Source organism: Furipterus horrens, unplaced genomic scaffold (assembly GCF_987537825.1).
Source record: "Furipterus horrens unplaced genomic scaffold, mFurHor1.1.pri manual_scaffold_4, whole genome shotgun sequence".
Classification (NCBI taxonomy): domain Eukaryota; kingdom Metazoa; phylum Chordata; class Mammalia; order Chiroptera; family Furipteridae; genus Furipterus; species Furipterus horrens.
The window spans coordinates 51,490,452-51,504,793 of NW_028327174.1; the positions used below are offsets into that span (position 1 = coordinate 51,490,452).

General features: G+C 45.5%; 1 protein-coding gene across 1 annotated transcript; it reads right to left on the minus strand.

The window, feature by feature from the left end:
- Window positions 1-469: 469 nt before the first annotated feature.
- On the minus strand, window positions 470-13,335 carry CSRNP2 (cysteine and serine rich nuclear protein 2). The gene is made up of 5 exons (XM_090273163.1): window positions 13,190-13,335; window positions 7,762-7,998; window positions 6,399-6,658; window positions 2,907-3,203; window positions 470-1,410 (listed from the first exon to the last, which is right to left on the minus strand). Exons 2-5 carry the CDS (start codon window positions 7,910-7,912, stop codon window positions 487-489), a joined length of 1,632 nt encoding a protein of 543 aa, XP_090129289.1. The 5' UTR covers window positions 7,913-7,998; window positions 13,190-13,335; the 3' UTR covers window positions 470-486.
- Window positions 13,336-14,342: the final 1,007 nt, after the last annotated feature.

Genomic DNA, 14,342 nt, shown 5'->3' on the forward strand with positions numbered 1-14,342 from the left:
TTATACAGAAGCAGAGACCCTTCTACCCCCTCTTCTCCCGGTGACATTTCCAGCTGTATTATGATACACCGAAATGGGGTATCAGAGTAACGACCGAGGAAAATGAGCTTGTACTCCTGGAGCTCAGGAGAGAAGGGGCTTTGCTCTGCTGTTCAAATTATGTCTTCTGATCCCTACATAAAGAATAGCTGCGTGAATTACCTAGTTTCTCCTCTGAGATCCTAGTTCTTTGTTCCAATGGCCCAGAAAGCTCAGTATTGGGCATTATGTGGCCTCCTCTGCCCCAAGACTATACCCAGATCAAGCTGGGACTGGTCTCCTTGGTTCTGTTAACCCTTTTAAAAATACTTGTACAAACAATCCTTTCCCACCCATTCCCCAAAGACCCCAATAAAATAACCTGGGAGCAGCAGCTGCTTCTACAGTTTTGTTCTGAACGGTGTTAGATAAGGGAATAAATAGAGAGTGGCAGTCTCCATCCACGTGTCACACGGCCAGAGGGAGTTCCAGAGAAGGATCATCAGGGGGCCGGTCCTCACGCTGCTGTGAGGGCTTGTCCACCACACAGCCCTCTTCACTGTCCGTGCCGAAGGGAAGGTTTGAGGGGGACCACGAGGGGCGGAAGTCTTTGTTCTCTGGCTCCTCAGGGTTATACTCTTCCGGAACTAGAGCTTCCAAAGTGGATGTTTTCCCTCCATCTGGTTTACAGAGGGAAGCTGGGTCTGTGGAGCTACAAGCCACCAGTGAGGTAACAGGGAGAGAGAAGACACTGAGGTCCTTCTCCTTGGGGAAAGAAGGTGGGACTTCTCCTGTACTAGGCTCTCCTTTCACCCCTAGGACTGGCCTCTGCTCCACCTGGTAATAGACCAGGGGTCCACTGTTCAAATAGGAGGGGTTGGTCACTGCTGAAGCAGTTGGGTGGTCCGAGTTCTCAGCAAAACACAGGACAGAGGAGCCTGGGGTCAGCTGAGCCTGGATGAGAATGGGGGCTGTCAGGCCTGGGCACAGCTCCTCAGGCACAGCCAGGGGCTCCTCCAGGATACACACACCCAGGCTCTCTATGCTCGAGTCCAGGCTGGCACTAGAGCCGCTGGAGTCTTCCTCTGCCTTGAGCCGCTCCAGCTCCTCCGCACTCTGCAGGTGCATCACTGCCGTCTCGTTCTCAGCAATGAACTCCTGGAAGTCCTGCGTCTCAGATCCCTGTGCTCCTGTCAGGCTGCAGCTGGCAGTGGGGGAGGGCTCCTCATCTGGGGCAGGTGGGCGGCTCACCTGCCGCTTGCTCTCCAGCTCCAGCTTCATGATGGTGTGGAGGTAATGAGTCCGGACCCGGATTGGGTTAAATTCAATGCGCCCAGCCATGTTCCCACAGCCATCCCGGGAGCAGCCACATGGAAAGGACATGCGGTCCACCTGAGGAGGGGACAAGGAGGTTGAGCCAAAAAGAGACCAACAGATTTAATCATGGCAACAGGAGACATTAGCTGGCGAAAACAAGCAGCTGGGATTTGTGGTCTTTTTACAAGATACAACCAATTTAAAACAACATGCAGCATAAGCTAAGAGAGCACTAGATGGTAGTTATCAAACCACTTGCTTTTTAATTCCAGTGTAGCTTCATTTCTCTCTCTAGGGCTTTGTTTCCTCTTCTAAACAAAAAGTAGAGAAAAGTCCTATCAAAGGGCCTTTCCGAGTTCAAAAGTCCAGAGATACCTCTCTCAATCCCAACAGTGCTCAGAGCAGAAGAAATTAACGTGCCTCAAGAGACTTTTTCAGAACTTACCTGGTTTACTGAGAAAACCAAAGGCTGGGCCTTATCCTCCTGTCTTCTGTGATGACAGGCATGAGAAAGGAAGCAGAATTCCTAGCTAGTCCAAAGAAATACATTCTGGGGAAATGAAACCTGTTTCATTTTCCCTGATGGTTGACCAGTTTGGTTCTGAAGCAGTTACCAAGAAAACTAACTTTCAGACCAGGGATATCTGGAAAGGAGATGCTTTCTACTTCCTTTTCTCCTTTTTGGGTCCCCAAAAGGAAAAAAAAAAAAAACTAGCAAAAAGAAAATTAAAAACACGAGTAAGCTGGTATGTTCAAATATACAATGCCTTCCTATGATGCTAAAGAACTCTCCATTTCAGTTCTTAGGGACAGTCTAATTATGAGGACTGTCCTCAGGTCAGTGGATAACAGACTGATTCATTATGGGACTTCAATCTGAAAAGCAATATTTGTCTAGGTCCACTGCAGCTATTTCATACCTACCCAAAACCAAGAAAAGGTTGGTCAGGAGAAGTTCAACTATAAGGACTCAGCAATCATATCAGTATACAAGTTCCAGATACATTTCGTTCTTTGGGATGGTACTGCTGTTTTCAATTGAAATGCATCTTCCAAATTGTCCGTCAAGAAGGCCAGCTGAGAATGCTTTCTCTCTTTCAGGACACTATGAATTTAAGCTCTGCCAGGCCAAGTGTGATCCTGAATGACAGGATCCAAGAACTATTTTGATTTTTATAAAACTGGAGTAGCGGAACTATGAATAAGTGTTTGCAAGATAAAATCTAAAGGCCCACCTCACTTCTCTGTTTCTTTTCATCTCAACAAACCAGTCATTATTTAGGCAAAGCTATTCAGTGTAAAACTTCCTAACCCCTATGCCTCCATATGCTGACAGCTGCTTCTTGTCACCCCTGAGACACTGTATAAAACACAGGGGAGATAACAGGTATCACCACAGCCTGAGTCCTGTCATGCTGGTTTTCTTGGTTGGTGGAGGAGGGCTGTTGAAGTGGGGAGTGTTCAGTCATGGGAAATCCACCCTCTGACAGGCAGCCTCCCAGGTTCATTAGCACCCACACCACATCCATGGCTCTAGGCAGATAGACCATCTCAGGCCAACTTGGACTGACCTGGCATTTAATCCCAGCTTGGCTACAAGCACATGCTTCTGGGTCACAATAGAGTCGACAGTCACAACCACACTCTTCCCGTGACAGGCGGATGGCTCGAAGTTCTTGCTTCTCTTCAGCATCAATGCGGTGGACTCCAGAAGCCCTCAACAAGGCCCGTCGCCGTTTGGTGGGCAGAGGCTGCAGAAAGAAGTAATCATCCACCTCCACATTTTCCACATCAATATCTTCATCAGAAACATCATCCAGTGTCAGGCCATCAGCCTCGACAGACTCCACTGTCCCGTTCTTGGTCAGCTGCCAAGACACAGGAAGGAAAGGTTAGCCTCTAGGGTGCTATCAGCACGAGCCTCCTCACAAGGTAGCATGGTTCACAATAGCAAGATCCAGCTGAACTCTGCAGTATGGAAACATCCATGCTAATACAGCGGCCACTAGTGCGTGTGGCTTCTGAGCACTGTAAATATAGCTAGTGCAACTGAGAAACTGAACTTTAAATTTAATTTTAATTCAGTATAAATAGCTACATTTGACTACTGTATTGGAAAGTATAGGTCAAGAGGATAACTCTAGAGCAAGAAGAACAAACAGGAAGTCTTATGCAACTCTAACACCACCTTCCCAGATCATAGTTTCTCAAAATCCATCTCATCTTCCTCCTAGAAGATAATCTATTCCCACAAATACACCCTCGACTGCCAGACTTGTGATCCTTCACCTTGGCTAACTGCCTTCTAACATGGGGAGGAGAAAGCATATCAATGACTGGCTATTCCTTAGGTGTATGGAAAATCTTGTAAAACACCCTTCAACTTGCACCCCAAAGGACTCAAAACCACATTTCAGAAAGAAGTGTAAAGTGTAGTACAAGGTTACCATATCTTTTGTGAATGAACCTGAATCCCCACAGTGTGAACAATAACCTATTCATACACAGAAGAGCTTCATTTTATTGGGAGGAGAAAAATATGAGCAAACTATTAATGGATATCAAGCCCTTGCTTCCAACCCATGGCTTAGAAGAAATATATGTGTATTCTTTCTCCTTTCTAATCTGTTTTTACTTGATTTCTAAGAAAAGCTGTATGTGAGGTAGGGTGGCATATGTAATACTGAGTGTCCTAGGCACTGGGTTCCCTGGGCTAAGAAGGAAAGACAGCCAGGGAAAGGGAACCTTAGTGGAAGGACAAGTTGAAGACAATCCATAGCTGAATGATTTTTGAAAACTCACTAGAGAATGCAAATAAAAATGAGGCCTTACAATCCGCAGGGCTCTGGAAGCTTCGAGCAGGATGACAGCCAAGTTACTGGAGGGTTTGGCTTATTTCATCAGATAGCCACAGGGTAGAGCTGGTAAAGGAACAACTCCTAGGGGAGATGTGACGCAAGAGAGCTGGGTAATAGGCTATACACCTGTTTTGTTCGTTTGCTTGTTTGAGGGGAGGTGGCAGAAAAATTAGGAGAGAAAGCAGTACTTCTGAGGACTCTTTGGTCTATTATTTCTATACCAACTACAGGGGTCTTGCTGCAGACCTTAGGATAGCTCCTATTTCACCAGAGTTGGCTTCCTCCTAATCACCCCCGCTCCTGCTGTCCTCTCAGAGAAAAGTGATTAGAGATGCAATAGAAAGAAACCCATATAGATATAAGAATTTAATATGTCATGATAGAGGTGACTTTCCTATCACTTGACAGTCCTCTAATAAGTAATTCAGTAGTATTGGGACAACTGAATATTCTTTTGAAAAAATATAAGGTCAGATCCCCAATTTATCCTATTCATAATAACGCATTCCATATGGATAAAAGGCAAAAACAAAAGTAATAAAAATATTAGAAAAATTGGCAACTAAAGCTGCAAAGTACCATCAACTTTTTTCTTTCTTTCTTCCATTCTTTTTCTTTCCCTTTTTTTTTTTTGTAGTAGCCCAAAAGGAAAATAAGTATTAAGTGGCATATGGAAGATGCAGAATATATTTTTTTAATTTTTAAAGGTTTTTAGTGATTTTAGAGAGAGAAACATCAATTTGTTGTTCCACACATTTATGCATTCCTTGGTTCTTTCTTGGCTGTGCCCTGACTGGGGATTAAACCCACAACGTTGCCATACTGGGACGATGCTCTAGCCAACTGAGCTACCTGGCCAGGACCAGAATATATATTTTAGAGAGCAACTGCCCCCTCAAAGAAGGCTAAAGATAGGAAAATTTCTAAGAAAAGAGTGAACTGGACTTCGGGAGAGCAAAGTAAGGATTTTCCCTCAACACAGAAAGATGTATTAGAGGCCATCACTGCTGCTGCCCACTAAGTCTGCTAGTAAGCAGGAATCCTATACTGTAAGCCTCAAGTTTGTCCCTAGACCTCCTACAAGGGAGGCCACAGAACACGATGATATCCTGTTTTGACAGGTCATTTCTCTACCAAATTTAGAAGAGGGATTCTTCTTGGGGAAAGGGAAGAAAGCCTACATTGCAAATGATAACAGTGTTTATTTGCCCAGCTGTTGCTATAGCAACAAGCAGGGGATAGGGTCTGTGATAGAATTCCTCAGATAGAAGAAAGAAAAGCCTGAATATCTTTCTAATTAGAAAAACAGGTGTAAGGCTTTAGGAACAGACTGAGGGAAGCAGACATAGAGCTCTCAAAGGGAGCAAGGAATGAGATCTAGTTAACCTGCATCCTCTGCCACCAGCTCTAACCCTACACCGCTGTGGTGTCTGATGAGGATTCAACCACAACCCTGGAAGTAACGCAGCCACCTGTTTTAATATGGGCCCACAAGAAAATTGGCCAGGCCTAAAGCAGTGTTCTCCAAATTTGGAACTAGAAAGTCCCGGGGAAATTTTTGCAGACTGGTGAAAACTGTGGCTGTAGCATGCCATGCAGTGCGAAGGGAACAAATAGGTAGCTATAACGAGCCATCTGAGATGGGCCTCTTCCAGGCCCGCTCTCCTCCTGCACTTGAAGAGCTAGTGCAGCATCAGCGACAGGCGCAGAACATACAATCAAAATAACCACTGCTAATGCTGTTGTTTATACGTAAAAGAATGCCACCTAGCAGGGATGGGAGTTATAGAAACAGGGGATCCTTTCAGACAATGAAAAAGATTCAAACCTGTTCTGTGCATGAGGGCAACAGATAATCAGCTGACCAGAAACTGAAATATTGTGCTTCCTCAGGTTCTAGGGGTGGCAAACTTGAATGTCTTCAAGTACTCATATTTTAAAGCTTTCAAAAGAATTGTTGAGGGGGGAAGGGTAGAGAATTCTAGAGAAGTCATTTTGCTATCTTTGGTAGACTCCCCACTAGACACAAAAAGAAGGGTGTCTCAGACTGAGATGTGATTCCAGACCTGAGCCTTTTCCCTAGAAATATCTGGAATCTACACACCAAGGGCAACAGTCAAAAAAAAAAAAAAGTTAATAGACCTAGATGGTTTCCCACTTTATTTTGGCACAAGGGAAGTACCAGACCCCAGACCCCCTAGGCACCTTCATCTTCTTGGCATGGAGTTTCTCCTCCTTCAGGTGCTCACGAAGAATCTCCCGATGGTTCACCTCTTGCTCTTGAGCAAACTCACAGAGCGTGTAGCTGCGTACGGAGTTATGACGCTGGGCCATGCCCAGAGAGCTACCACCCTGGCTGGGCACGCTGGTGAAACCCTGGCGCCGGGCAAAGTAGTACACAGTCACCTGGTCGAAGCGTACATTCTTCCTCCGCAGCTGCTTCTGCCGCTTCAGGATGGAGGTGGCTGCGAAGGAGCACAGAGCATTTTTATTAAGCCAGAGATGACCTGTTTGGGGACCTCATTCTTCCTCATCCATGTAGGCTTTCAACTTTTCTCCAAGGGTGCTCCCTGTACCCAGAGACATTTTTGGTTTTCAAATCATAAATGCATAGTTGGAAGGGACCTTGAGCACCAGCTGGTCTACAGCACTGCCTGCAGACTGACTTCACCCAAACAGACCACAAAATCTATTTTTAGACATCAGCTGGGAAGAGGATCTCTAGGTAATCTTCTCAGGATAAAATAACCTATATAGCTTTGTCCAATACAGCACCTACTAGCTACATGTGTCAATTTAAATGAAAGTTAATCAAATGGAAATAACATCCACAACTCAGCTCCTCAGTTCCACTAATTCTCATCTCAAGTGCTCAACAGCTACATATGACTAATGGCTACCATGGTGGACAGTGCAGATATAGAACATTTCTTTCCTAACCGAAAATTCTATTAAACAGTGTTGTATAATGAGATAGCAAACTTCTGTCAAGGACCAGGTAGTATGTGTTTTAGGTTCTGCGGGTCATCAGAGCTCCGTTGCAACAACTCAACTCTGCCACTGGAGCAGGAAAGCAATCATAGACCATGGATGTGGCTGTGTTCCAATAAAACTTTATTTACAAAAGTAGGCACTGAGCCAGATTTGACCCACAGGCAACCCCTGATCTATAGTACCAGAAGTTCTTTCCAAGAAACCAAGCCAGAAGAATTAAGGAATCTGGAGTTGCCCCAGCTGTGCAGGCAGTAAGGATGTATGTCCTAGAGCTAGTTTCCTGGAATGCTATGGGACTCTGGTGGGGTAGGGTAGAATCCTGGACTCCTTCAACTTAATCCAGTCCATTCTGGGGGCCCACAAACCAAGCACAAGTAAAATCAGCTAGAATAAATCAGACTCAGGTCTACAATATTAGAGCAATGGGGTCCTCCAAAGAGCAAGGCTGAGCTGATGGGAAAGATTATGATTAAGGGAAAATCCCCAAGTTGGCTGAAGAAGCTGTCTCAAGAGCTGTCATGGGCTCTGATGCTTGGGGGCAGGGGAGCATGCAGGGAGGGAGCAGCTCACTCACGTGTGAAGCTGGCAGTTGTAGGAGGATTGAGGCTGTCGCAGCTGTCAGCACTGTCACTGCTGGAGATCTCATCATCTGAGTTGGACACTGATGAGCCCACATCCACATCATCAAACTTCCTCTTGAGACTCGAGCCCGTGAATGCATCCATTGGTTTCAAAGGGGTTTCCTTGGGGAGCCCACCACGTTGGCCCCAAAGCCCCTGCTCAACGCCAGCTAGCCAGGCACATTAGGATTCTGCCCAGGGGAAAAGAGGAATCAGCGTTCCTATCCTAAGACGGACCCCTCCCAAGTCTATAAATAAAGCTCTCCAACTGAACACAGAAAGCACCTGAGCTAGCGCTGATGTCTGAGCTCTACAGATTAGGTCATTTCTCTACTGATTCCGGCCAACATTCTCCTACTTTTGTTGCCCCTCAGCCCCTCCAGTCTGTCACTCTCGGAATAATGAGGTGAGCAACCGCAGCACCTTTCCCAGTGGAGCGAAGGCCTCTGGTTCCAAACCAGCTGGGCTCTAGGCTTCATTAGCTGGGGCATAACAGGAGCTGCTCTTCTGATCGCACAGGAGAGCTCTCCAAGGGGCCAGTAGGAGGGACTGGGGATCAAAAGCAGAATTAGGCTGTGTCCAAACCTGGACTACATCCAATTATTTTTCCTACTGAAGATATAGCCTGGCATTTCCCAAAGTGTACATATGAAATAACTTATTCAATGGATATTAATAGCTTTTACATGGAAATAGGACTGCTATGTCAAAACAGTTTAGAAAACTGCTTATGGGAGGACCTCTTAGAGGCTTTTAATATGCTAATGAGCATGGGGAAGGGTGGGAGAAAACAGAACACAGTGTTTCACACACCTGATTATGGAACCCTTTGTTTTCCAGAGTATTTTAGGGGGCAAATGATCCCTGGAACACACTTTGGGAAATACTGCTCTAGGCTCTCAATTTCAAAGTACATCGGCAGCCAGGGAAACACTTTACCCAGATCTTCACAAGTATAAAGTGTCTCTCCAGGCTCCTAAAAAGGTCAAATTTGGTTCTAAAGAATGGACTGAAGATTAGAATCTGCACTGGCTTCAAAACCCAGAATCTTTCCCAATCTCATACTGCTCCATAAAACAGGGCTCTGCTGCTCTATGATCTTCCTCCGTGCAAGGAAAACTTAGCTTTACCACCTTTGCCCTCTGCGAAGAAACCAGCAAGGGAGAAACAAATAGCGAAAGAAGTGACACGTTACTCTGGTTACATCAACATGGCAGGCAGTGTCTTCAACAAGCTACCACACAACCAAGGAGTCTGGGATACAAATCTCTCCTCTGTCTTTGGACTTCAGTTCCTAAGGATAGGAATCTGCTCCGACAGAAATGCTGTCAGAGTCAGAGCCACATGTGATGCTATGAAGCCTCCCTGCTTTGCCTCAGTAGTGCCAGAATCTCCCCAGACTATGATCTCACTAGTTGCTAATTATGCAGCAGGAATAACAACACTGCCCTGAAAGACAGGGCTGCATTACTGCAGAGCAGCAGCTACTCAGAATATACTGTGGTGTCAAGAGATGCCTGCTACAGAGCTGTTTTTCTGGACTATGTCTTTTGGAAACAACCTGCCTGCTCTTGGATAAGCTCTACAAAGTCAACCAGATCTAATAAGTAGTTTAGAAATGATACTTCTGAATTTATCCAGATTTCATCAAAATTCTGCCTTTTTAAGTCACAAGATGGGTCTAAGAAACCCCAGCCATTTGGGTCTCAGACAAGCACATTCCTGAAATAAATGTGACCAAGGAGGGGGGAAAAGCAATCAAGTACTTGATAAGAACTGTAATTAAATTGAAAAATGAGCTCAAAGTATCAATTTTTTAAATGACTAAAAAAACTTTTTTTCAACTACAGTTGACATACATTTTTATATTAGTTTTCAATTCTGTTTTTCAGGTTACTGATCTTGCCATCAGAGGTCACATTTCTAGGACATGGTAAGAATGGAGCCACGGTCTTTTTATGGGTTAAGAATACTGCTATGTTTAAAGATAGCTATTAACTAACAAATTTCTCATTCCATTCTATTATGGGAGGTGGGGGGAGGAACCTTCACAATTGAGTACTTATATGGGTGGGATTCTTTAAAAAGAGAGAATAATGTTGACCACTGAAGTTAACTTTTCCTCCCAATTTAAAAACCTTATCAACCACATGAAAACTCAAATTCGCTCCAAATTCTGGTTTCTTAGAAAGGGTGTAAGTCCAGCTTCAGTTTTAACTGAGATCCAACTGGTGTTGCTACTAGGAAAGCAGCCTTTTCTTCAGCCTGGAATTACTCAGGGATTTTTGATTGGAAGCAAATATGCACTTCTGGTTCTTTCCTGGGTCTCTCCGCTTCTGCTGGTGTGGATTACCTTTGAATATTTTTCTTTAAGCCCTGCATGACATTGGATTTGGTTCAAAATCATCTTTATTATAAAAATTCTCCACTGTCTTCACCCAGTTGCCCTCAGGGGTATCATTTCTGTCAGGTCAATTTTTGTGCACTCTGGTGCAGCGAGGATTGCTGGCTGCTTGTTCCATTCACCTTCGCCTTTTTATCTATGTCTTCCCCATTTCCACTTCTGGAATAGTGGTTTCTGGGCAATGACAGATGGTAAGTAAGGAAGAAAAAGTAAAAAATATGTGAAACCTAGGAGAAAAATCTTTTCCTTAAACTGCCTGAGAATAAGCTATGGATAGCCATGTGTAAATAATGCACACAATGACTTAGCTCTCTTCACTCTACTCAGGATCTGTTAGCATCACATTCTCTGACATTAAGTCCATTATTTTTTAAAAACATTTTATTATTTATTTTTAGAGAGAGGGGGAGGGAGGGAGAAAGAGAGGAAAAGAAACATCAATGTGTGGTTGCCTCTCACATGCTCCCAACTGGGGACCTGGCTCACAACCCAGGTATGTGCCCTGACTGGGAACCGAACTGGCAACCTTTCAGTTCGCAGGCTGGTGCTCAATTCACGGAGCCACACCAGCCAGGGCAACATTAATTCCATTATTTAAAAAAAAAAAAAAAAAAAAAAAAAAAATCCACCAATTCTGTCCTGATAACCAAAATAAGTTTAAATTTCATTCCAGCTCTCCTCGTCCAACTCCCTGGTGTTAACTTGACTTGTTAGATAAAAATGTTCACTAGGTACCAAGAACAAACCTCCCATCCACTTCCACAGTGGCCTGTGGAGATCTTGCTTTGCAATAGCAACAACTAGAACAGATTCCACATTTTCCACTTTAACGAATCTACCTCCTTTCAAACCACAATTAGAAACCAGTCATTCCCACCTCTCAACTGGCAGAAGATCAATGAGTGTATTCAAGAGAAACACTTATAAGTTATACTCCCAGCACTTAAACCCATACAGAAATAATTGAGGTGAGACTGGCAATACAGGTCATAACTGACAATGAACTGTCAAAACAAGCAACTCACACAACAAATGCTTTTGAGAAAACAATGCAAACCTCTATAAAAGCTTTTAAATGCCAGTGAAATGAAAGGTCAACTGACACTTTCTGACTACATGCTTTCTGGTCTTTTCTCAAATGAACATTTCCCAAAGGTATTCACAGTATGTAGAAGATATCAGGCTAACACCAAACAAAATAGATCTACAGCATATGTGCACTTTAGTACTAGATCGAAGGCTTTTCAGGCCTATGAGGATTCCTTTAACAACCCCCCAAAACCAGAATATGAGTCTCTGCCAAATTTTATGGATGCAAAACATATTTGCAAAGTTTAGGTAATAAAAGCCTCTCTCTTAAATGAATACAAAATAAGACAAGGTACATCTCACAAAAGAAAGCCTCTCTGCTCAACTGGAACCTAACCTTCTGCTATGAGTCAAGGGACCAAAATCTCTATTTAAAGATCATTAGGCCCACCATTTGTAGCTAGGTTAGGGGACGACTTGCTAAGTGTTATGATCAACTCGAATACGATGAACTGTCCTATTTCTCCTTTTACAATATGTTCTGGTTAATTTTTTAAAAAAGATTTTATTTACTTTTAGAGAGAGGGGAAGGGGCAGAAACAGATTTGAGAGAGAAACATCGATAGGTTGCCTCTCGCGTACCCCTAACTGGGGACCTCGCCTACAACCCAGGCTTGTGTCCTGACTAGGAATCAAACTGGCGACCTTTCTGATCGCAGGCCAGCGCTCAGTCTGCTGAGCCACACCAGCCAGAGCGTGGTTAATTCTTAAATACTATGAATTTCGTGGATCTATGTGTCCTTGTGATTACCAGGATCATGAACTTTTAAAGCACTCAAGTGAAAACATCCTTTAAACTAAGTATTTCTAGGAAGCCCCCCTCCAGCACTCATTCCCTGGTGTTTACCAGTTCACTGACACAGATGAGAATTTGCCTTTCCATGTCTAAAGTGCCATCATAAGGAGGACACAAGATTTTTGTGGAAGAACTGGAAAATGATGTTGTAGGGACCATTAACTCTCAAGGATAGCCAGTCATTTATAACTCTGGCACACACCAACATCCTCCTGGCTTTGCAGATATGTAAGATGGAAAGTCAGGACAGAAAAGGAAATTCTGAATTATGGGTTTACCTTGAACTAAAAACTGTAGGACAAGGGGACACTGTGTCTCTTGGGGATAACTTCTAACATTTCATATTGAAGAAGGGTTTGTGTGTCACAATGCCACTCTAAACCCCCTTAAAATGATGAATCAAGACCGTGGCACTAAAAGGGATGAATGGCAGTCAGCTGCGTGTTTGGGCCTGTGAAAAAGATCAAGCTAGCAACCAGGGCAAGTGATGCTTTCGTTTTCCCACACAACGCCAGAAAAATGGGAGACACATCAGGAACCTGGGCTGAAAGGACATGTCAAGCCGGCAGTTCCCCTTACCCGTGCTGAATCCTTCAGCTCCCGGCCCTTTTCTTTGATTCCCGTTAACCTTCCCGCTCATTCTTATCTTCTGCAGCCCCTACCCAGTCTTCCCATCCCTTCCTGCCTGCTACTCACAAATTCCCAACCACTCCTCCCACGTTTTCCTCTATTCCCCCTCCCCTTCCTGCACTTCCCTCCATCCTACATCGTCTCCACTCCATTCCCAACTCAACCTTCATCCGCAATCATGCCGGCTTCCAAGCCGTCCATCCCTCTCCCTCGAGCTGCCTCCGCAGTCCGGCCCGCGATCTCCGTGCAGTGCCGCTCGCTCCCATGCCTCTCCCTACTCTTCCCCTTCCCGGCGGTGTCTTAGTTCCCCGCCCCCGACCGCTCCCGTCCGTCGGAGCTGCCCGCATTTGACCCCTCCATCCTCGCGCAGCTCTGGGGTGACCACTCCTCCACCGCTTCCCGAGGGCTGATCCCGAAAAAGGACAAGGCGGCACCCTCCGCCCAGCACCCCCAGGCCCATTACCGGCCCCGCCGCAGCTGCCTCCTCCCGTGATGGGCTCTACCGCCCCCGCTGCTGCTGCCGCCGCTGCCCTAGCCCGCTGGTAAGAAGGGAGGAGAGCGCGAGTCCCGGGACTGCGGCGACGGTCGGGGAGTTCCCAGGTCTGCAGGACAGGGAGGGAGGGCGGGTGGGCAGGTCGGCCGGCAGGCGGCAGAGGGCGGACGGCTCCGGCAACTCAGGCGCCCCCGGCAGCAGCCATCCAGAACCGCCCCGGCTCCGGCTAACAATAGGCTCTGGCCGCAGCGGTCTGGCTCTTATAGGCGCCGGCACGTCCTGACCAAGGCCGGGGGCAGGCTGGGAAATGGAGTCTACTTCCAGGCCCCACGCCCAGTGGCATACTGGGAGTTGGAGGCGGCGACCGGCGCAAAGCCGAAACTCGTCAAGCAAACAGGATCAGGAGGCGGTGTCTCTCTTGCGGCGGACCCTGGGAAAGCGGGTTAGGCGCCGCTGCAGCCTTTTGAAGAGGGGAGACGACACTCAGCTACAGATCTTCGATGACTGAACAAATTCTCCTCTGAAACTACGCTTTTCCTTACGACAGGATCACACTCCTATGCCTACGAAAGAACATAATCCCCCTTAGCTTGCTCATGTGACATTTTAGTATTAAGCGGCATGATGTGCTGCAACCTGCTCAAGGTAGAGACGAAAATACAGGCAGTGTACTGAGTTATCTCAATATGTATTGACGGATTGAAGTATTTTCTTTCAAAATTATTTTTAAAGATCACTTATCTTCACAACTTTGTAACCCATTTTTAAGATGGTAAAAACGAAGACTCAGAAGTTATGTCATTTGTCAAGGACACCCTGCCTTAGTTTCCTATCTCCTTCAGAATAGTCCGTGTCTCTTCCTTGACCTATTAAGGCCCTACAAGAGATAGGTGCTTCCTCTCTCTCCACCACCCCTAATCCTATGTCATTTTGTTTCATTCTACTTCTCACCCCTCCTCTGCTGTAACACTGGCCCATCTTCCTTGCAGTTCCTTCAACAGGACAATCATATTCTCATGTAAGACCCTTTGCCTGGAACACTATTTCGGCAGCTAGCCGCATACTCCCTCACTTAATATCTGCTCTAATATCCCCTTGTCAAAGACCTTCTCTAACCATATTT